Genomic DNA, 24,196 nt, shown 5'->3' with positions numbered 1-24,196 from the left:
CGAGGTCGCTGATGGTGGCGTCAGCTGCGCGCCGGCCGCGAGGCGAAGAACCGGCTGCTGGGGCAGTAAGCGTGGAAAAGAGGGAGCTGAACGCGGAAGTGGTGGCAGCGCCCGGGTAGCCGGCGGAGGCGGTGACCGCGAAGTCTGAGACGGGAACCGGTCGTCGAGGGGAGGGGCACGGGATTGGCAGGAAGGCAACCGCCTGGTAGGATCTACAGGAGGTGCGAGGAGTGGCTGGGCCTTCTTTTTCCACTTGAACGCGCGCTGAGAGCCACGGCTGTGGTGATGGCGGCAATTACTCTGTCAGCCCCAGTTAAGCTGCCCTTTGGGAGGTGAGTGGGGGAAGGGTGGCCGCTGCCGGGCTTTGCAGCCGGGGTCGTGCTCGTTCCTTCCTGGCTGTCCTCTCATGCGACGGATCCAGCCCTTCCTTGGAACACAGTTAGAGCCAGATCTTTGAATTTCTTCTCTAGAAAAGAATAAAGCGAGACCTTGTCGGTCTTTAATCTTGGCATATTTCGTATCCTCAACGTGTCACTTCTGTAGAGATGAAGAATTAATACTTATTTCTTGAGACTCTATCCAGGTATCCCTTTTAAAAAGTATCTTGTGTTTCCCGATTCATATCCCACTAAAGTTCACTGAAGTGTATGTTTAGATCCAAAAGAAGAGTTAAAATTAAACGACCTATTGTTGTAGGCTTCATTTGATCTTGACCATCAAGTTTATGCTTTTCTTGTCTTCACGTTTTCCGTATTGATAGACTGGTCTGTGATGAATATCTTCACAATGACAATCTCTCGTTAGTATTTATCTTTGAGAATTTTTCTGTTTTTTTTTTTTTGTGGTACCCCCTTTCAATTTCAGTCAGACCAATTTTTTTGTTTACCTCAGTGAGACGTCTTTCCGTTGCAGAGATTTCCCTCTTTTCCAATCTATCTTTTGTGAAAAGTTGAAAGCGCAGTTAGACAAATTGGTGTTCTTGCCTTGGTGGAATCATAAGAGGGGTTGTTTTTAGTACTAGGGCTCCAAATAGGCTTGCTAGACACCGAGGTTTGTGTATGAATGAAAAGGATGAGTGATTGGCTCAAATACAACTTGGGATTTGTGGGGAAATACCTACTGTTCATTTCCCACAAAAGCAAAGGTACCTGAGATGCTGCTCTCTAAGTGAATTAATTTTATTTAGAGATCATTCATTTTTTAGGTAGACTGATTCATAATTTTTTTGTCCAAGTAATTTAATATCATTGGATAGATTGGATGGTTCAAGATGAACTCATAATATTCATCTCTATATTGAATAAATCATGAGATTTCAGAGTAGTACTGTTCAGAGCTCAGCATAAGAAGAATCTGCAAATTGAAACAAGAGTTATAGCTATAAAATGTTTTAAATGGAGTATCTATAAATCTGTCCATTTTTTTGTGCCTTAGCAATCAAGCCATTTGATTCACAGATTAAAGAAAATTCTCCTTTGTAGATTTCACGTGTATGAATGAGATTCAGCTTTAGGATTGAACAATCCAAGGTTTTAATTTCACTCTTGACACATTGTGTGACCTTGAGTATGGTTCTCTTCCCGAATGTCAAATTCCTAGTCTCTGAAATGGAGATGGTACTTAGTAGCACCCAATTAGAGTACATAGGAGATACTAATGGATATATAAAATTCATTATTATTAATGTCTTGTGTTATTAGTGGGATACTTTGGGTGAGTGTGTAGTAGTTTTGTTTAAAGTGGGTTTAAATCATTATCCAGTAAAATGTTTTAAATATTAAAAGATTTGTTCCTGCTTTTGATAGTATGTTTTCATAATTCCATTTGCTTAAGTCAGTGCCTTTAGTGAGTTCATGATTCTTTTGAGGGAAATAGATAACTGAAACAACATATACAAGATGATAGTGCATTTATGAAACCTATGTAAATTAAATACTGTATTAGTAAAATTGTCTGGTAATTTGAGATAATATAGCTGTTTAAAAAGAAACCAATTTAGCTGTGTCACTGATATAGGTGTCAAAATTTTCCAAAGGAATGTGTTCATCCTTATTAACATGCATATCTCATAGGAGTAGGTAACTGAATGAACTGGCTGAAAATTAAGCCAAGGTCAAAAATTCATTTGCCGTGAAGGTTAGTTTGCTATGTTGTCAGGACTTTAGTACCCTTAGGCTTACAGATATTGTTGGTCTCAAGGGCAGTAGGGTGAGAAAACTGATGTATCACCATTCTACCAATGGTAATATTATCTAAATCTTACAATTTATCCAAGAGGATATATTGGTATTGCCTTATGGAAGGAGTTTTAAAAATGCCTTTTCAATAAAATATGTACTCCATGTAAAAATTAGTAATCCTTTGAAAGATAAGACTAGAAGAGAGGATAACCAGAGCTCAGGAGAACAAAGTATTGAAAAAATAACATTGAGGGTAGAAGTCTGAAAATTTCTATCTCTGAATGTATCCTGAAAATTACTAACCTACTTATTTTGGTGGTAGATATTATTGCACATGTATAATCTTAGTAAGGTGTAAAATGGTATGATACAGTAAAAGTCATCTTATTCCAAATACTCAATTCTGGCAAAAACAAACAAACAAAAAAAAAAAACCCACAAACAAACAGTATTTAAATCTCATGTTGACATTACTAGATTGATTTTTACCACTGCAAGACAGATATAATAAATATTTCATAAATGAAAAACTTAAGAGTTGGAAAGATCATGGTTTATTTAAAATCACACACCTAATAGGGGTGGTGGTACATGCCTGTAATTCCAGCATCTAAGGAAGTTGAGGCAGGAAGATTGCAAGTTCAAAGCCAGCCTCAGCTACTTAAAAAAGGCCCTAGCAACTTAAGGAGACCCTTTCTCAAAAATAAAACATAAAAAGGGTTGGGGATGTGGCTCAGCCCCTGGGTTCAATGCCCTGTCAGAGCATAGGTCTTTTATCTAATCCAAGATATTCTACCACAGTCTCTCCAAATAATAGTTATTGCCATAAAACTTAGAATTTAAAAACATCAGGACATAAAAACAAATTTTATTTAAATCTAGAATTCCCTTTTACTAGTTTGTAGGTGAAACTTATTACTCAACCTTAAATGTAAGTAAGCATATGTAATTGTAAAGTAGTGAAAAGAATAATCTATAATCAGTTAAAAAAAAAAAAAAAAAACTTGCTTGTTATTTCAGTACCACTACTATTAGTACTATTAGTTAGCTTACATGAAACTACAAATTTTGGGTCATTAAAAGCTTGTGATTTTCACCCATGTTATTTTTAAGTAATTTAAAAGTGTAAAACTTTTTTAATGGACTATAATATTAGGAGTAATAGAAAAGGTTTTATGACATTTCAGAAATTCTGGAATCTCCTAAATTCAGATTCTTAAGTATGTTTTTGTTCAGATTTTCTGCCTTATATATAGCCTTTATTTCCTCTCTTTCCTTTTTCCTTGATTTTGGCACTTTTATCATGTCATTTTTAGAAAACTTCTGAGTAATAACATTTTCATTAATCTCAGTATGTTTTTTTCATATGTTTTAATCCTGGCAGTTAAAACATGTCCAGATTTTACAATGAGAAAAGTGAAGCCAAATGAGGCAGAGGTTTTTTGTTTGTTTGTTTCCCCTCCCTGCTAGGGATTAAACCCAGGGCTTCACACGTGCCAGGCAAATATCTTACCACTAAATATATTCCCAGCGCTAAATGAGATTTTTTTAAAGGAGGTAACATATTTATGAATGGCAAGGTCTGAGTTTACCTACCATTTTACAATTTAGCAACTCATGCTGTTTCATCTGCACTGTGGTGATTTTAAATATGGGATAGTGAATAACTGTAGGTTCTTAATTTTTATGGGTTTTTAATTTTTTAAAATTTCCTTTTTAGACTAAATTGGTCTTATAGAAAGAAAGAGTTCAGGGAAATAGGCCAAAATGTCAGAATTGCTTACTTCCAGGTACTTGAATTATAACCTTTTTTGCACCTTCTCAACTTCTTTCTGAACATTTCTGGGTTTTTTTGTAGATGGAAACAATACCCTTTGTTTTATTTATTTATTTATTTTTATGTGGTGCTGAGGATTAAACCCAGTGCCTCACACATTAAGCAAGTGCTCTACCACTGAGCTACAACCCCAGCCCTGAACATTGATTTACTACTTACTGAGTATATGTCATTTTTATAATTAAAAATTACAAATTTTTAAGGGAAAAAATACATCTTTCCAATTTATTCCATAAAATGTTTTAGTAGTACAACTTTTATATTCGGCTTTCTAAGATACTATTGTCCTTCTACTTTTAGAAGTCCATGTACTGCCAGCTCTTAGTTTTCTACTTTCTTCATTCCACATTAACCTTGTTTAACAATAGGTTACTAGACATTTCAACTTATTCTTAGTAAGCTCGGGAAACATACATTTGTTTTAATAATTTCCCCAAAATTTGTTCCACAAAAAATGTTTTTGGAGAGTTAAATATAGGAAACCTTGGCATAAACAGGTTTCTTTACTGAAGTACCTCTTAGACCTTTTTGTTAAGTATGTATTGTAATCTTGCAGAGGAGAAGCATTTTCCAAATGTATTTGAAAGGGTACCTCTTTTTCCCCAGAATATGAATTTTTTTTAGTGTCAATCATTAATTATTTGTTTGGTTTTTAAAAATATTTTTTTAGTTATAGATGGACACAATACCTTTATTTTATTTGTTTATTTTTATATAGTGCTGGGGATCAAACCCAGTGCCTCACATATGCTAGGCAAGCACTCTGCCACTGAGCCACAACCTTGGCCCTTAATTATTTGTTTTTAATGGACAAATAATTATATGTAATTATGTGATACAGTGTGACTTTTTAATTTTTATTTTTTAATTTTATGTTTTTGGTGGTGCTGGGGACTGAACACAGTGGCTCTCTACCACTCAACTACATCCCCAGCTTTTTTTAATTTTTATTTTGAGACAGTGGCTCACTAAGTTGTCCAGACTGGCTTCAAACTTTGTGATCCTCCTGCTGAGCTCAGCCTCTCTAGTAGCTAGAATTCATGTACACCACTGCTCCTGGCTCAATGTGATGTTTTAATCAAAGTATTTTTTAATAGAATGTTTCAGTTAAGCTGATTAGCATATCTTTTACCTCACTAATGTAGTTTTTGTGGTGACAACATTAAAAATTTTAGCAATTTTGAAATATACACTTTTTTTTATTAACTGGTTACCATGCAATGTGAAAAAGCACTAAAACCTACTTCTCTGCAGAATATGTATTAGCATCTTTCAGAAATAGTGTTTACTAGAATAGATTTAGAAACACTGGCATAATCAAACTGTAATTGGGAAAGAAAGTAGAAGAGGTAGAAGGCCAGGCACAGTGGTGCATGCCTGTGATCCCAGCAACTCAGAAGGTTGAGACAGAAGGATCCCAAGTTCAAAGTCAGCCTCAGCAACTTATCAAGACCCTGTCTCTGTCTCAATGGAAAAAACAAAACATGGGCTGGGGATGTGGCTCAGTGTTTAAGCTCCCCTGGATTCAATCCCTGGCACTAAAGAAAAGGGGGAAAGAGGTAAGGGAGGGTATAAAGGTACTAAACCAATGATTACTTTTTTTTTTTTTTTTTTAATTACCATCCAGTAAAGTCTCTTGAGACCTAGGTATCTCTTTAAAGGGAGATACTTCAAAATATTTATGGGAAAATTAATCTGTATTGCTTTTGTAACGAGAAAAATTTTTTTAGTTCAAATATTTTTCTCATGTGAACAAACTCATTTTCATATTTTTTTTCTGTAAAAAATATTTCAAGGAATTCATCTGTTGTCTGCTATCCAATAAATTCCGTAAATTCTATTTGCGGAGCCTAAATATTTCTCCAGTATTTAATGCAAATATTACAGACTATGATCAGAATGCTTTCAAGGAGTTTTTGGGCACATGATAGCAGGTAAACTTGGAATCATGAATTTAGTAGGCAAAGTCCCAGGCTGAAATACTACCCTGAATTTATGAATTCTTTATGTAGTATACTGAATTATTCTTTATAGGATCAAGTTTATTTCAATTTAGTATTTATGGGAATTCTGATCTTAGATGTAGATCAGCATTTTAGATATAGGTAGTTAAGTGAAAAAAATTAATACATAATTTTGTTATCCAGTATTCTAAAGAATACAGAATAATTTTCCAGAGAAAGTTTAACTTCTTAATTATTATATTTTAATAGTTTTCTATAGAAATCTTTAACTAAAATCACTTTCCTAGTCTTATTGAGTAGAACTAAATATTACTTAATTTATTAATGAAAGTGCCACAGTGGGCTTTGATTTGTTATCCCTGTCATTGCAGTTGGTGGTAGAACCTGGGACCGAATGGAGAGTGAACTTGCTTTTTTAAAAAAAAAAAAAAAAAAGAATTTATTTTTTACTTTTTTAGTTGTAGATGGACACAATAGCTTTATTTTATTCATTTATTTTTATGTGGTGCTCAGGATCGAACCTAGTACCTCACATTTGCTAGGCAAGTGCTCTACCACTGAGCCACAACCCCCTCCCCAGAACTTGCTTTCTTGACAGAGCATTTATTATATAAACTCTCTCTTTAAACATGTGCCTCTTGCTCATAATGATTTTTTAAAATGTCACAGTTTACTCCCCAGGGCAGTGTAAAATATCTCCCTCATAAAAAATTAATTATTGAATGAGGAGCCTCTCCCAAGTGATTCTTTTGCCTTCATTAAAAAAACAAACAAACAAAAAACGCTGGGATTACAAACATGTAATCTCAGTGACTCATGATACTGAGACCAGAGAATCTCACGTTCAAAGCCAGCCTCAGCAAAAGCAAGGCACAAAGCAACTTGGTGAGACCCTGTCTCTAAATAAAATACAAAATAGGACTGGGGATATGGCTCAGTGGTTCAGGAATGAACATGTAACAACGAGTATGAATATGTAACAACAAATCCCCTGAGTTTAATCCCTGGTACCAAAAAAAGAAAAAAGAAACAAAAAAAAAAGGTCTTTGCAACCATTAACAAAGATCTTCGATTTCAGTATGCCTACTTACCTGGGTTTAGTTCTCAGCACTGCAAAAAGTACATAGACAATTTGTCAGACTCTTTCAAGCTATTATCTTTGATGTCTGTATCACAAATTGGTAGTAAAGCCATCATTTCGAAATATATCATTTTGATCTCCTACTTCGTTTATGCAGAGATTATTAAAATTCTAAGAATTGGGCTCAGGATGTAGTTTAGTAGTAGAGCACTTGCCTGACATACAAGAGGCCCAGGTTCAATCCCCAGCACCATAAAAAATGTAATTAAAATAAAATCTCAAGAATTAATCTCATTTCGATTCAGAATTCTACACTTTCTTTTTACATTTGGAATTTATATATATAGGCAAACACCAAAGCACCTCTCTTAAAAATTTTTTGGTCTTTGAAATAAATAAAAATAATTTTATCTTTATTGAGCAGTATGATTGGATTTTGTATTTTTAAGAATTTTGAGTTAGTGAAACTTCTGCAAGAGGTTAGAAAATTTTCTTTCCCCATAGGCAAGTGTAAAGATATAAGAGTTTCATTATTGTTATGACTTTTTGTAACAAAATCAAATAACAAAGAAGGAAATTCTTTTTTTTTATGTTTTTATTTTTTTTAATTTTATTTATTTATTAGGTGTAGATGGACACAACACAATGCCTTTATTTATTTATTTATTTGAGAGAGAGAGAGAGAGAATTTTAATATTTATTTTTTAGTTTTCGGTGGACACAACATCTTTGTTTGTATGTGGTGCTAAGGATTGAACCCGGGCCACACACATGCCAGGCGAGCGTGCTACCACTTGAGCCACATCCCCAGTCCCAAAGAAGGAAATTCTGAGTATCTTTTTTCCTAATAAGATGTCTTCATAGCAAATGTTGGTTTTTTTGTTTGTTTTGGTTTGGTTTTGGTACTGAGGATTGAATCCAGGGGTGCTTTACCACTGAGTTACATCCTCAGCCCTTTTTATTTTGACACAGGGCCTAATAAGTTGCTGAGGCTATTCTTGAACTTGTGATCCTCCTGCCTCAGTCTCCCAAGTTGCTAGGATTACAGATGTGACCACTGCATTTGGCACATAAATGCAGAAAAGTTACTGCCTCAGTAATTGTTAAGAGGTTACCTATAAATAGCACAATTCACAATAACCAAACTATGGAACCAGCTTAGGTGTCCATCAACAAATGAACTGATAAAGAAAATGTGATATATATACACAATGGAATTTTATTCAGCCATAAAGAAAAATGAAATTATGGCATTTGCAGAAAGATGGATGGAACCAAATACCATGATGTTAAGCAAAATAGGACAAACTCAGAGGGTTATATCTTCTTTCCTATGCAGAAGCTGGAGAGGAAAAAGAAAAACAATGGTGGGGCTTGATCTCCTAAAAATCAAAGGGAAATCAATAGAAAAAAAAGGACCAAGGGTTGAGAGGGAGGGAGGGAAATGCTGAGGAGTGATATTGACTAAGTTATATTGTTACATTGAGTACTAGTATGAATATGTAACAACAAATCCCATCAATATGTACAACTATAATGTACCACTAAAAAGTGTGGGGGGAAAAAATAAAAATGAAGTGCTTTGCTCAGCTCCTGGTGCTGCTGATACTCTGTATCCGTGGTGAGTCCAGAGGAAGATGAGAAAGGAGAATAGGGAGGGAGGTGAGCTCTGGGGCCCCACATCTGCCACTGGTATGTTTGGTTCGCATGTGATAAGTGCAGGTCTTGGTCTCTAAAATGAAGCAGATGAGGTGGAGCTCTGTGAAAGTGACAAAGATTCCAGAAGGAGCAAGGATATATTCTCTGGTAAAGACTCATACACAAAAAGAGAAGTATTGCATGGATGAATTCTAGAATTATTGCTTGCTAATGCAGAGTTCGTTTTTAATATTGAAAAATTTTGGAATATAAATTGAAAACATACCCTGAAGTAATCAGTCACAGAAAAACTATGAAGAGTTTACTTATATTATGACATTACTGATGAAATGCATGGATGTTTTCAAAATATACCTATTTGCTAAATACCTTCTGAGAATCTTAGTAAAGGTCATAAAATTTGGAGCACTTGTCATTTTGTGGAAGAAAAATACTTAACTCCTCTTAAAAGCTCAACAAGTTATGTAAGTACTTTGCCTTGAATTAACTAGCAAGTTTTGTGTGTAGTAAGATTTCTATGGTTATATCTTATTACAAAGTATTGTAAAGTTTCTTTTCAAATAATACAGTCCTAGGCTGGGGTTGAGGCTCAGTGGTAGCACACTTGCCTGGCATGTGTGAGGCACTGGGTTCAATTCACAGCACCACATATAAATAAATAATATAAAGGTCTATCAACAACTAAAAAAAATTTAAACAATAATACAGTCCACAAATCCAATCTAGCATCATGTGCAGCAGTTGCAGTACTCTGATAGTGAGTAAAGTAAGGAGGACTGCCTTAACTTGTCAGCCCTTGGGACTCCTACTCTTCCCTCTAGAGCAGCATACCATCAGATAAGTGAACATATGACAATGAGGGATGGTAACATTGTCAGCCATATATTCAATTTAATCTTAATTTTTTTTTACTTTTTAGACAAATATAATTAGAAATTAAATTTTCTTCCTACTTTGAAAACTAATAATTCAATGACATTCTGGACTGTCGTGTCTCACGACTAAACAGTCAAGGTCACTCCAGGTGAACTGGGCTGCACAAAATAATCACATAAGAAACAGAGATACCTTTTTCTTTGGGTCCTCTGATGGCTTCTCTGATCTTAGGGGTCCGTGGAAAGAGAGAGAACACGTGCTGAACCCTTTTATTGGGGAGAAGCCATTCAAATGAGGCAAGAGGTCAGGTTTGGGGGGGCTTGAGTCTAAGTTCATGATGTCTGCTGTCTGCAGATTGACTGACATCTGGGAAGGCCACACCCAAAGGCAGAGCAAGAGAAGGGGACACACAAAGGGAGTTTCCATGGAACATTCTATCCCAAATAGGGCAAAGGGGTAGGATTACAAAAGAATAGGTGAGTGTAGCTCAACCACAGGGGTGCCTATTCAGAAGACTGGCCTTGCTATCCTAGTGGGGAAAAAAACTTGAGTCAGGAATCATGGCACTATCGCGCCAGATTATAGTGATCTTACAGTTCCCTGTGGTGCATCAGGACTGGAAGGCATGGTAACTCAATGTAGCTCCCCACACTGGACCATATATAAGATAAGGGAGAACAACATTTTACAAAAGAGATTTTGAGCATGAACTCATAGTTTTCTAGCAAAATAATAGCTAGGAAAATTTTATGTGGAACTCTAATAATTTTTTTTAGTACTCAGGATCAAACTCAGAGGCCTCACTTTTTTTTCCTCCGTTTTTTTTCCCCTTGTTTCCATGTTTGTTGCATTTATTTTATCTGCATTGCTTTATGAAGTGATAACAAACCAAAGGAATATGTCTTAATACTGAAGGCTGTCAATCTTGACAATTTTCAAAGTAGGGCCAGCCCATTATTAATGGTCCTAGTTCAGAGCACTTGACAATCCAATTTAGAATTATATTGTTAATTTATAAATAAAAATATTTATAGATTTATAGCATACACAAGATCATGCAACATGGTTGCCATCATTAGTTCTATTTCTACTACCAAGATAGATGAGTTATTGTTATAAGTTTTGAATCATCAAAGTCACTTTAAACATAATAACCAACAATGCCTAACTCAGGTCCTGTGAAACTTATTAAAGGTTTATCCTTTGAGATCTGAACAGATTTTTATACACTTTAAGTGAAGTTTCTTTTTAAAGGGAATATTTTAAATACTTGTGGCATAGCAAAATTTAATCTGTTTTTCTCTATTTTCAAGTTACATTTTCATTTTCAACCAAGTATCTGTACATGAAAAGCTAAGCAAATATGTAACCGGAGACAGACAGATGCTGCTACTGGGATTAAATTAGAGATTTTTAAAATTTGTTCTTTTTATATATACATGATAGAAGAGTGTATTTTGACATGTTATACATACATGGAGTATAACTTATTTTAATTAAGATCTCATTCTTGTGGTTGTATAAGATGTGGAATTATACTGGTCGTGTATTAGGGGCCTCACTTTCAAGGCTATAATTCTGAGATGAATACAAAACAGAAGAAAATTTTCACTCTGAAGTGTGTGAAAATGTTTGGAAAACTCAGCCTAAAACAATGGTATTTTTCACTTTCTTTTATGGACATCTGCAGCATTAGCACAGGTAAGAAGTTCACCTAAAACCCATAGATAGTCCATCAATTGGTACCTATTACTTAAAATTTGGTAAGCCTACCAAAGTAAACCTGTTTTGTTAGCATGTAAACTTGTATAGAGAAAGTCTGGAGATTAGTTCTCTGGGGGTAAATGACAAATTTTCCCATAGCTTTGTGGTCTATTGAATTTCAGCTGTTATCTGGCATGTTGGTCTTTCACTTTAAAACACTGGGTTTTCTCCTCAAAATTATACTTATAAGAATTTTTTTTATAATTAAGTATTGGAATAGAGATATTCTGTGATTTCTCATTATGAACTTTCTCTGACTTAGTTACTTTAACAAAACAATATCTGTTTTATAAATACATGAAAGTATTTTTTTTTAAGTATTTATTTTTTAATTGTATTTGGAGACAATACCTTTATTTATTTTTATGCGGTGCTGAGGATCGAACCAAGAGCCCGCACATGCTAGGCGAGTGCTCTACCGCTGAGCCACAACCCCAGCTCCAAAAAAGTATATTTTAACATTTATTTAACTTAATGCATTTCCATGGTTAAGCTGATTACTTTATGTAAATTATTTCATCCCCAATAGCCCGGTGAAATAGCATCCATTTTGCAGTTGGATGCATTGAGGTGTCTAGATCATACACATAGTACAAAACAGGATTGGACTCAAACCATGTTTCTAATACCTGCCATCTCTGTGCTATGAAACTACATTCTTGCCATATATGTATATAAAGATACTGAAAATGTTAAAACAGATACTGCCCGTTGATGAGATTATGATAGTTGTCACTTGGTTCTACTTTCAAATATTTTAACTCTTTGATTTTTTTACCTTCATCTTTCTAAATAGTATATTTATGCTTTTTTGTGATTCAGCAATTTTTACACATTGTGTTGAATTCCTCTTTTGGTGAATAGGAATTTACTTCTATCCTCTCTCTCTTTGCATCCTCACATTAGTTATATCACAATTTTGATGAATATTTAAATAACATTAACTGCTGAGCAGGTGGTTTTTATGTTTCTTCTTTTTCCCCCCTTATTGGTGATGCTGGATATCTAATCCAGAGCTTTACACTTGCTTGCCAAGCCCTCTACCACAGAGCTATACCTGCAGCTCCTATTTTCTTGGGTAACTTTCTTATTTTTCTGTAATGATTTGTTACATAGTCATTTTTCCATTTGCTTTTGCACTCTCAATTTTCTAAAAGTCAATCTATTTTCTCCTCAAGATCCTTCACCTTGGAGCCTTTGTCCTTGTGTGGTTATTTGGGCTGATTACCCTCTAGCAGCTCTAAACCCTCCCCTATACACACCCCCTCTCAAGAGATTCCCTTCTTGCTCCCCAGAACTCACATTTCTTCTTCCCTATCACACATCTTCCTTGGGTTAGAGTTTACAGGAAGAATATATTATCTAATATGGGTTAAAATTTGCATGTCTGACAATTTATTTTAACCTCATATTTTACTGATAGTTAGACTGGTTATCTCTTCAAGGTAGGAAACTAATTTCTAGCTTCCAATGTTGTTCAGAAACCAAATACCATTTTATTTGTAGTCCTTTGATTATAACTCTTTCCTTCTCAGGAAGTCTTCAGCACAGGTTCAGTGTTCCCTAGGATGAGAATTATTTCCCATTTCAGATTTTGGAATATTTGCATATACGTAATGAAATATCTTTGGGATGGGGTTTAAGTCTAAACATATAAACTTTATACATATAACTTGAAGGTAATTTTACACAGTATTTTTATGGGCCTGTATTTTGACTGTGATGTTATCACATGAAGTCAAGTGTGGAATTTTCTACTTGTGGCATCATGTTTATGCTCAAAAAGTTTCCGATTTTGGAGCATTTCAGATTTTCATATTAGGACTACTCAGTCTGTGTACTTAGATGCTCAGTAGGCTCTTTCATTATGGAAGCTCATGTCCTTTAGGTATGAGTTTTTTTTGGGGGGGGCAGTCTTCCAGATCTTAATTGGCTTAATACAATCTAGAATTGAGCAGCAACCATAGTGGTTCAGTATGTTCACTAGGAAAATTTCCAGTATTATTTCTTTGGTAATTTCACCTCTCCATTTTATTATTGTTTTCTCTGAAATACCTATATTGATCCTCTAATTTTTTTCCTGCCTATTTAACCATTATTTTTTCTATTTCTTCAGCTTATCCTCCAAATTTTTCTCAGCAATCATTTTTAATTTCCAGTTTGTCCTCACCTCCTTCTTATGTCTTATTCATAGTTGTAATAATTTCTCTTAACTTGGAAGAAACCAGTATTTATTTGTTTGTTTGTTTGTTTTTGTGGTGCTGTGGATGGAACACGGGCCTCCCTCCTGCAAAGTGCCACTTTACCACTGAGGCTCAAAAATCTATTTTTATTGTCTAATCCTTCCACAGTTTAGTGTTTTTTTCAAACTTTATGTTTTGGTCTGTCATTTATGTTAGAAGTTTTCCTAAAAACTGATCATCTGTGAGTAGAGCACAACTATGCTTCCTGGATTGTGTGTGTGTGTGTGTGTGTGTGTGTAGGCGGGGCTGTGTAGAGGTGAGCTTCAGGGCATGCTTGTGTGGCCTTCTGGCTTTTTATTAGTGGTTTCCCAGCTCTCAGCATCTGTGTCTTTTCTCTTTGACCACTTTGTTTCCTAGCAAAGTATGTTCTCCTGGGCTGGGATTATAGCTCAGTAGTAGAGTGCTTGCCCAGCACAGGTGAGGCCCTGAGTTCAATCCTTAGCACCACATAAAACAAATAACTAAAGGTTAGATTCTTAAAAAATAGAAAAGAAAAGAAAAAAGTATGTTCTCCTGTTCTAGTAGGGAAGTGTAAGCTTGCCCACCAGAGTTCTGGGAGCTACGTGGAAGAAGGGACTAAAAAACTTTTGATTTAGTCCTTCTATTTTTAGTCCCCAGCCTCCCCTCTGCACTTTCCTATGTCTGGTATCCAAAGTCCTGAACCTCTGGTTTAGTTTGTCAAATAGTAAATGTCTCTAAGTATGGGATTAAAAATCTAAGAAATCCAACAGTTCTTAGACAAATTTTCAACATACCTTTCCATTTTCCTTCCTTTTCTTTGCCCACACTTTCTGTAGCACTTCGTGCCTAAAAGTCCTGAACTTTGCCTGCTCTGTTGGCTTCCTTTTTATCCATGTCACCTCTACACCCAGCTCTCTGCCACTGAGTCAGTTATTGCTCCTCTGTTTTCTCAGGTTATAGATTATCTGATAGTTTGTTGGAGAAGAGGTTTGTGGACTTTTTTCCCTTGGCAACCAGAGCCTTGCACTTGCTAAGTGAGCTTTCTACCGCCGAGCTACACCTCTAGCCCTAGGTTTGTGATTTTACTTTTTATTTTCTCTTATTGTTTTGGGCTGACTTCTGAGGAAAGAATAATTCACTCAGCCATTTTCAAACTGAACAATTATTTTTTGTATAATTGGGGAAAAAACAAAAAACTATTTTCATTTTGAGGGGAAATCCAATTTCCTACTCATTAGGAAATTTCTAAGGAAGCATTAAAATCAAGATTTTATGAGGAGACTTTGGTGAATTTTGAAGACAATGAAGAATTAAGAGAGAAATACTGAAGCAGGACCCTGGTAAAGGTGGGAATATTATCAAGAATAGAGGATATAAAAAAAGAATTGTCATAATTAAGAAGCAGCAAGGAGGCAAGATTAAGAAATTCACCCAGTCCAGTAAAGTTGATCATACAGCTAATAAACTGCTATTCTGATACAAACCTTAGTGAATTTTCATATTCTATAGCTAGCTTTGTTGCTTTTGCTTATTGTTTGTTCAGTGGAATTTAGTCAATAAATAAGCAAAGTTATTGTTGAATATAATTTTGGCTCTGCTAAGTGATGGTGTATCTTTGAAAATTTGATTAGAAACATTTTTCCCTAAGGATTTTAAATTATTACATATCAGTGGGCTCATTATATAAAAATAATAAGTCTAATCACCAAAAGAGGAATACTCTATTTGGAAAGTCTGTATCATTTATTCACACTGTTAAAAAAGCACTTATAAATTATTTTGTTTGCCAGTATGTACAATCATATAATATGATTGTTTCAAAACCTACTTTAAAAGTGGATTCAAGGGCTGGGGATGTAGCTCAGTTGGTAGAATGCTTGCCTCCCATGCACAGGTCCCTGGGTTTAATCCCTAGTGCCATTAAAAAAAAAAAAAAAAGAAAGAAAAAGAATTCAAGTGCCTGGGAGTACTTGACTTGGAATTTTTAATGTTCTTGCATTGTCAGAAACATAATCATAATCAGAATGTTGCGTAACTGTTTTTCCCAGTCTCAAAATTCATCTGCAATATATTTGGGATTATAGAACTTCTTCCCTTAGTTTCTGACCTAAAATCTTATTTCACTGAAAAATACTTTAATTCTACTTATCACCAATCATTGCCATGAGTCTTTGTGAAACTCAATATTTTACAATGTAAATTCTATCCTGTCTACCCAACTTCATAAGAGAGGTAATATCCTATAGAAATCTACTTGTTTTCAAGAAATGTTCAAGAATAAAAGTCTAATTCCATATTTCTAGAAAGCTGCATAAGTTAGTAGTAAAGTTGAAATGTATTGACAAAACTACATTCCTACTGCTTGGTGGTAATTATTTATTTAATACTTTCTAAACTTTGCAGCTTAAAATTGTTCATATTTTAATCAGTAGGAACAGAAACAAGAAGAAGGAAGTAAAGGAACAGTATAGGGTAGACAGCATATAAGACTTGTAGTTCTTACAATTCACTGGTCTAGGGCTGGGGATGTGGCTGAGTGGTAGAGTATCTGCCTAGCATTCATAAGACCCTGGGTTCGATCCCCAGCACCACAAAAACAAACAAACAAAAAAGAATTCACTGGTCTGTTGTGAAATTTTAAAATAAAATGAAAAGAGAGAGGCAGGAAATACACTTCAAGACTAGAAATTATTCAGATTTAAGCCTATGTTATAGCTGAGAGAGCAGACATGGCTTTTTTTGATACACATTGGAAATGAGCTATGGAACAGAACCTTAGACTCTTGACTGTGGAACTCCAAGATTATATTTAGTGGGAACAAAACACTTGGGACTGCTTTCAACATAGCCAGTACTCATCTTTTTCATGTACTAATTATGTTTTCATCTGTGTCTAATGGGGCTTTATATTATAAATAAAAGGTGGATAACACATCGCTAATGACTTTTTTTCCCCCCCTTTAGATACATCTGGAAAGTGCTCAGAAGAAACATCCTGTCAGAAAAACTGAAAAAGCAGTATTTATAACACTGGAATCTGTGGATAAATTTGTTAAAATGGCAGAAAGTAGTGAAAATAATAGTAAAAATATAGATGTAAGACCCAAAACTAGTCGAAGTAGAAGTGCTGACAGAAAGGATGGTTATGTGTGGAGTGGAAAGAAGTTGTCTTGGTCGAAAAAGAGTGAGAGTTGTTCAGATGCTGAAACAGTGGATACTATAGAGAAAACTGAAGTTCCTTTAAGGAGCCAAGAAAGAAATCACAGCTGTTCATCCATTGAGTTGGACTTAGATCATTCCTGTGGTCATAGATTTTTAGGCCGATCTCTGAAACAAAAATTGCAAGATGCTGTGGGGCAGTGTTTTCCAATAAAGAATTGTAGTAGTCGGCACTCTTCCGGGCTTCCATCTAGAAGAAAAATTCATATCAGTGAACTAATGTTAGATAAGTGTCCTTTCCCACCTCGATCAGATTTAGCCTTCAGATGGCATTTTATTAAACGACACACTGCTCCTATAAGTCCCAAATCAGATGAATGGGTAAGCACAGACTTGTCTCAGAGTGAATTGAGGGATGGTCAGCTAAAACGAAGAAACATGGAAGATGTAAACTGTTTCTCTCATACCAATGTTCAACCTTGTGTCATAACTACCAACAATGCTTCATGTAGAGGTGGTCCCGTGACTGACTCTATGATGAACCTAGGTCCAAATAACAGTATAGAAGATAGTGATATGGATTCAGATGATGAAATTATAACACTTTGCACAAGTTCCAGAAAAAGAAACAAACCCAAATGGGAAATGGATGATGATATCCTACAGTTGGAAACACCTCCTAAATACCACACTCAGATTGATTATGTTCACTGTCTTGTACCAGACCTCCTTCAGATCAATAACAATCCATGTTACTGGGGAGTTATGGATAAATATGCAGCTGAAGCTCTACTAGAAGGAAAACCAGAAGGTACCTTTTTACTTCGAGACTCAGCACAGGAAGACTATTTATTCTCTGTTAGTTTTAGACGCTATAGTCGTTCTCTCCATGCTAGAATTGAACAATGGAATCACAACTTTAGCTTTGATGCACATGATCCTTGTGTCTTCCATTCTCCTGATATTACTGGGCTCCTGGAACATTATAAGGACCCAAGTGCCTGTATGTTCTTTGAACCACTTTTATCCACTCCTTTAATTCGGACTTTCCCCTTTTCCCTGCAGCATATTTGCAGAACAGTTATTTGTAATTGTACAACTTACGATGGTATTGATGCCCTTCCAATTCCTCCTTCTATGAAATTATATTTGAAGGAGTATCATTATAAATCAAAAGTTAGAGTACTCAGGATTGATGCGCCAGAACAACAATGCTAGGAAAAGGGTAGTAACATGGGAATAATTGCATATGTATTTTCATTTAACATTTTATTTTTCTTGTTACTCCTCTTTGAATTTTTCTACAAAGGCAGTTGGAATCGAAAATAAGCCTCTGCTGGATCTGTTTATTTTTCTTATGCTACACTAATTGTTGGATGTTAACATATATTTTTAACCATGTATGTTCACTTTGGGTTTTTATTGTGTAAATTGTATACTTAAAATTTTCTTTCCTTAACTTATAGATGGTCCAGGCATATTTGAAATTTGGTAGGCATTACAAATACATTTGGATATTCTGTATTTTTCTTTAATAATAAACTTATGTTCTTTTCTACATGTAAAATATTTTTAACCTATGCTATCAGTGTTCCTATACATAAAATATAGTTTCCTCATCCCCTTTTGGTTGAGCTTTAAAATTCTTCAGTAAAGATGAGTGCTACGATTCATCCATACTAGTGTAATTGACCTTTATAATTTACTATAGGAATGTTACAGGTAACAAAATGGCTTAAAGTCAAACTTTCTGTGTTTTTAATTTAAATATTAACTGTAAAACAGGATTAATCCAAATCAATTAGCATCAAATGAAAACATGACATTCTGGAGGTGCATTTATGGTACAATATGGCATGGTCATTTGCTATTCCTAAATAGGTGGTCTTCTCTACCTGGAAAAGTTAAATCATCCTTATGTGTACGTGCGTGCACACATATGCAAACCTTAGCCCTCACCCATGATAGTCATGTGCTATACCACTGAACTAAAACCCCCACCTGAGTTAAACCATCTTTAAAACATAAAACTTTATTTCTCAATGAAAACTTTAAAAATAATAACCATATTAATACTTAGTAATTAAAGCAACTAGGGTTTTTCTGTATTCATTTATGAACTGTTGATTCTACTTAGCTGTTTTTTAGAAGCTCTGAGCCTGTTACTTTCAGGAATTTCCATAGATTATAAACAACCACAAATTTCTACTGGTTAACCAAAGAGGAGACCTAAGTAGTTTTTCATTATTTTCAGTTGACTTGAATAAAGATTCAAGAAGTATACATGGAGATCAATATTCAGGAAGCTTTGTGTTACTTTTTGATCTTCAAGTTCCAAATAATTATTATCTTCAGAATTAACTTTGGTTTTTAATGTGACTTCAAAAAAGGAAAGCTATCTGGCATACTAAAATTATACTGAACAGAACAAAAAAATGATCATGTTTCAAATTTACTATTCCAAGAAGAGGGCAGCATTTTTAGAAACATTAGCCCAGTGTAACTAATAAAATGAAATGATATCCTATTCTTCTTTTTTAAAAGAGTGACTAATAAATCTAGAAAGATTCCACAGTTTTCCTTTTGGTGAACTGTCTGCCCCTTTGTACAAATTGGCATTTTTTTAATATAGCCATTGATACCTTGATGCTAGTTTAGCTGTATTAGGAAACTTCTATTTGGATTGAATTTTGTTTTGACCTACAAAATGTCCAAGGTAGAGCAAATGTTTTATTTATTGTTGCTTTTATGTTGAAATACCATTTCCTATCTTGCAGTTCTGCTATTAACATAAAAATAGCATTTTTCAATAATAGCTTTAAAGTAAACTTTTAGCAATTACAAAATTAAACCAGGAAAATCTGTTACCATTATCTTCTAGCATTTTCTTCTCAGTGGTCTCAAGATTGTCTCGATCTCCACAAAAGGTAGCTACTCAAGTGGCACCTCTTATAGAAGTGATGAGACTCAGGATTATCATAACATCAGTGTCAGGATAAATATCACTTCTAAAGATGATATTTACCTTTTACAAAGGTAGAAAAGTCTCATACTACCTCATCTTTATTGTGGCACTTTTATAGATCACTGAGAAGCTTATCTTATTAATATAACACTTCCTAAATAACCATCTTTGGTGAAAGAAAATAGTGTGGTAAGACTCTACCCATGATTATAGTTTTTTATCAGAATTTGATAAGACTTTCTGTTTCTGTGAAACAATTATTTTAAATATTTTTCTTTTAAAAATAACTTTTTATCAGTACTGAAAACCTAAGGAATGACTAGCCTATGAATATTCTGTTAAAGGGTAGTTTTATAAAGAAAAATGAAATATAATTATGTTATCTTTTATAGTGGTAAAAATTAGTGTTTCTATGAAAGTCAAGATCTAAATAGCTTTTCATATAATTCAAACTGATTACTTGTGGTATATTTTCTCTGGGCTTTTTTATTTTTTTCAATTCAAGGTATTAATAGCTCTTAACATTTTGAAAATACTGCCATATGTGCATCATTGAAGTATCTACTACATGAGAACAGCCAGGCAATTCATTTACTCTGAAATGATTTGTATTTTCCCTTTGGTATTTGCTACAATTAAAAGAAATTTGGAAAGTAGACATACATAAAGACTTGAGGAGGGAATTATTTATCATGAATGGGAAAGAGTAAAAACTTAATTTTCTAAAAATTAAGTGATTAGAATATTAAAAGATTATCCCCTTTATGTTTTTGTGAGAGTACACATGGAACAACATCAGTATTATATAAGTCATCAAAAATGTATTTATTGGGCTGTAACTAAAATGAGTAAATTTTGAACTAGGCATGGTGGCTGCTGTAAGTTTAGCTATTTGGGTGGCTGAGACAGGAGGTTTGCAAGGTCAAGACCAACCTGGCAACTTAGCAAGAAGGTCTCAAAATAAGGACTGGCGATGTAGCTCAGAAGTAGAGTTCTTGCCTCATGTGAGCAAGGCCCTAGTACTGCAGAAACAAAACAAAATAATAAAATGAGTAAATTTTGAGAATAAAAATGTGAAGATACAAAATTTCTAAGATACATTTATAGCACTAGACTAAACATTATGAACATTTGAAAAGTAGAAACTCCAGAGTTGAGAAAGAATTCAGCATGGTGGAAATATGTAGAGCTTACTGGTAAAAGAGAATGGATCTAAAAGAAAATAAGATATTAAGAATTTAGGCATTACCTCAGGGAAAAGACTTGACAGTGAAAGGGAACTACTTAATAGCTAATAGCTTGTCTGGACCAGGCACTTAGCTGTGCTTTGGGAATTATCTTGTGCTAATCAGGAAATAAACTTCACTTTTCTATTTTTCTCTCAAGCTTTTCAGGATATATATCCTCTCCTTGCACACGTTCCCCCCCACCACCACCTTTTTAATCTATAGCATCTTAATTCATGCTGTAATTCTTGGAATATGCTGAATGGGGTTTTCTCTTTTTTAGGTTCCTTAGCATTTTGTATGAAAAGTCATATGTAATCTTTCTATAACCATGCATTCACCTAAATAATTCATAGAGGGAATGGTTTAATTTAAAGGAAGACCTAATAGGAAGATTAAAGGAAGCTTTTAGTCAGCCTGTGGCTAGATTTATTGATTTGGTGATCAAACTTGTGTTCTTTCCTGAATTTCAGCTAATGGCCAACTGTGGTCAAAAAAACAGCTTTCAGTTAAAGTTTTGACTTCTTATAAATAATATAAAGAATGCTTTAGTAATTAAAAATCCTTTAAAAAGAAGAACAAATGTGGCAATAGGACTCATATAAATTATACTTCTTTTGATAAGAAAACAAAATTGTATCATTTATTCATGAGCCAAAGCCATTAAGATAAATCAAGTTATCAACTTCCTGTGTCTGAAGTTTGGATCATTTTATAGATCCATGTATTAGAGCACTTATTTCCTATGAAACAAAAACCTTGAGATCTAACTCTTGTTTTCATTAAAAATATTTCTCATCACATTTAGCTATATTCAGAATCTAATAGTCATGTCATATTTTATATTTTGACTTTTGTAGAGCAAATTTTACAGGAAAGTAGACTTAGTTATAATACATTCCTACAGACAACAAAATAATGTAAAATAGCCTACTATATAATGTTAAGTAATTTATTTTATTTTAGAAATGTTAAGTAATGCCCACATAAGTAAAAGATTTTTTAAGTCAAGGAATCTTGTTTCTACTTTGGGAAAAAAATATTTTAACCATTTTTGTTTTAGCATAATCAGTTTTACATTCACTTGTATTTCTAAAGAAAGAACAAAGCACAAAGTTTTTCTTTATTGATGACCTACTAGAAACAAACAGCACTATAAATCTTTACTAACACATTGAACACAAAAAAATGAGGTAACTTTTAAAAATACATTGGCTTGTAAGCAACATATAGACTGCTTATAATACAATGGAAAGAGGGTTAGCTCATAAATCCTATCTCAAAGCTATTCTTTGTAATTTTGAATAGCTTACTCAATCTTAACATCTTCCTTTGCCTTCATTTCCTATAAAGTGTAGGTAATACTTTTCGCTTCACTTCCTGAAGGTTAATCCTTTGGTAAGAAGTGACCCATGGAGCATACTTGAAAATAATTGCTGTACACCCATAAAGTAATAATGTGATGGTAGGTTTTCAAAATATTTCTTTAGTAGACCCTGCAGAGTCACATTCACTTTTTGTAGTCTGTAATAGGCTTTCTTGGCTTGATTCGACAATAGAAAACAGTACAATTTGAATTTATGGTTTAGACTGCAATTAAATGAACAATTGCAATTTCCTCTTGCCCTTCATAAGGTCAGATTGATGTTTGTCTTTTTAAGTTGATTACATTTGCAATAAAAATGATAATCACTTTGCCATGGTTATGATCAAATCTAAGCTTTCAGCCTTGAGAGCCATGGTGTGAAACTTAAGGAAACTACTCAAATTATGCTGATTTTGCTAGAATTGAATAAAATCTGTATTAGCCAAGTACAAACAATATATACTTGAATATTCAGAGTTTTAAATAGTAATTTCACAAAACTACTCTTGTCAATCAGGCTTGTATGATCCACACCATACCCCCCAAAGTAGTCTATTTCCACTTTTATTTCTAATTTTGATGTTGACTGTTTGTTCTTGGATGTGAGTTTAAACAATTTGATCTGAACAATTTTTCACTTAATTAAATCTTCACATGTGAAACCCAAAGACTTTGTGTTTTGTTTTTAAAATGTCCTTACCTCACACATTCACCTTGGAATCTGAAAAGGAACACTTTTGAAAAGTCCGCATCCTTACACACCGTCCGTTTGTATACACTTTTAGTTTTTATCAGTTTGGGGGCTTCCAGAAACAGAGGCCAGGATGCAATTATACCTGCAAGATTTATTTGTGGTGAAACTAAGGTTAAAAGGGAAGGGAACATAAGGTAGAAAGTCTTCCTATCACATTGCAGATCTGACAACTGTAAAGAATTGAAAGAACTGGACAGATCAGTTGAAAAAGTGTTAGATGGGGAGTTTGTAACTAAGCAAATGTTTCCTGTAGACATGTCATTCCTATAGAACCTCCAGAGTGCTCCCTTACTGGTCCTTGGCAGGCAAGGAAAAGCTTTCAATACCCAAGGTCCAGGACTAAGGTGAGGTGAGGGAGGCACACCAATTGGGTATATTTTTTTTTTAATCAAAAGAAGGTAACATTATGATGCAGATATTTTAGATTTGATTCAAAAAATGAGAGCAAGATATCAAATTTGCATTTAAGACCAGACCATATTATTTTCTGTTACGCCAGGCTTTAATGACTCCATAAATCACTGCTGATTCGCTGCCTCTTTTGAGGACAGGATAGGTCCTCCATATTGGTAGTGTAATTTTCGGAAACTGCCTTCATCCCAACTAGGACTACCCCAAGTCTTACGCATCCAAATTTCCTGTTACTCCTTTTCAGTTAAAAACTGTACTGGAGAGTAGGTCCACTTGGTGTTTTTAAAGAGGTTTTTGGTCACCCACTAACCCACTAATGGCTTACATACACGTAACTACATACATTTTTATATAAAAATAATGTATGTTCCGGTATTTGTTTTTATACCCACATCACTCTTACAACATCATTACTACCCAGCAGATTCCTTGGCTGGGTCCATGTGTCCACCTCCTGGGCCCCACTATATGGTACCTAATGTTTATTCAAAAATGAACATATGAGGAGAGGTGTGAATTGGGAGAAGTCTGCAGACAACCTTTAGCAAATACTGGTCAAACCATTTACACACATTTGTTTCCTACAATGACCTTTTAGTCAGCTCTCTTCAATTCTGTCCGGAGGGTCCGGGCCTTCGGTCTGGCCAGACCGCGTCCCACACCCAAAATGCTTGGAGTCGAGAGTGGGGATCCAGAATCTGCCCTCAAGTCAAAGTCAACAAGTGGCAATTTCCATGAGGCTACCTTGAA

At 34.6% G+C, this 24,196-nt stretch overlaps 1 protein-coding gene across 3 annotated transcripts; it reads left to right on the top strand.

Annotated features, from left to right (window-relative positions):
* Positions 1-2: 2 nt before the first annotated feature.
* On the top strand, positions 3-22,949 carry Socs4 (suppressor of cytokine signaling 4). 3 transcript variants are annotated; one of them, XM_046461875.2, is made up of 2 exons: positions 3-221; positions 16,530-22,949. In XM_046461875.2, exon 2 carries the CDS (start codon positions 16,623-16,625, stop codon positions 17,940-17,942), a length of 1,320 nt encoding a protein of 439 aa, XP_046317831.1. In that variant the 5' UTR covers positions 3-221; positions 16,530-16,622; the 3' UTR covers positions 17,943-22,949. The 3 variants fall into 3 exon arrangements, with proteins under 3 accessions (XP_046317831.1, XP_046317830.1, XP_058440627.1); XM_046461874.2 differs by having other exon boundaries at positions 4-332; XM_058584644.1 differs by lacking the exon at positions 3-221 and adding an exon at positions 13,319-14,637.
* Positions 22,950-24,196: the final 1,247 nt, after the last annotated feature.

This window comes from Marmota monax, unplaced genomic scaffold (assembly GCF_021218885.2).
Source record: "Marmota monax isolate L192 unplaced genomic scaffold, Marmota_monax_Labrador192_F-V1.1 WCK01_AAM20220418_F8-fsc00001, whole genome shotgun sequence".
NCBI classification, from domain to species: Eukaryota; Metazoa; Chordata; class Mammalia; order Rodentia; family Sciuridae; genus Marmota; species Marmota monax.
This window is presented reverse-complemented; position numbering and strand designations above follow the sequence as displayed.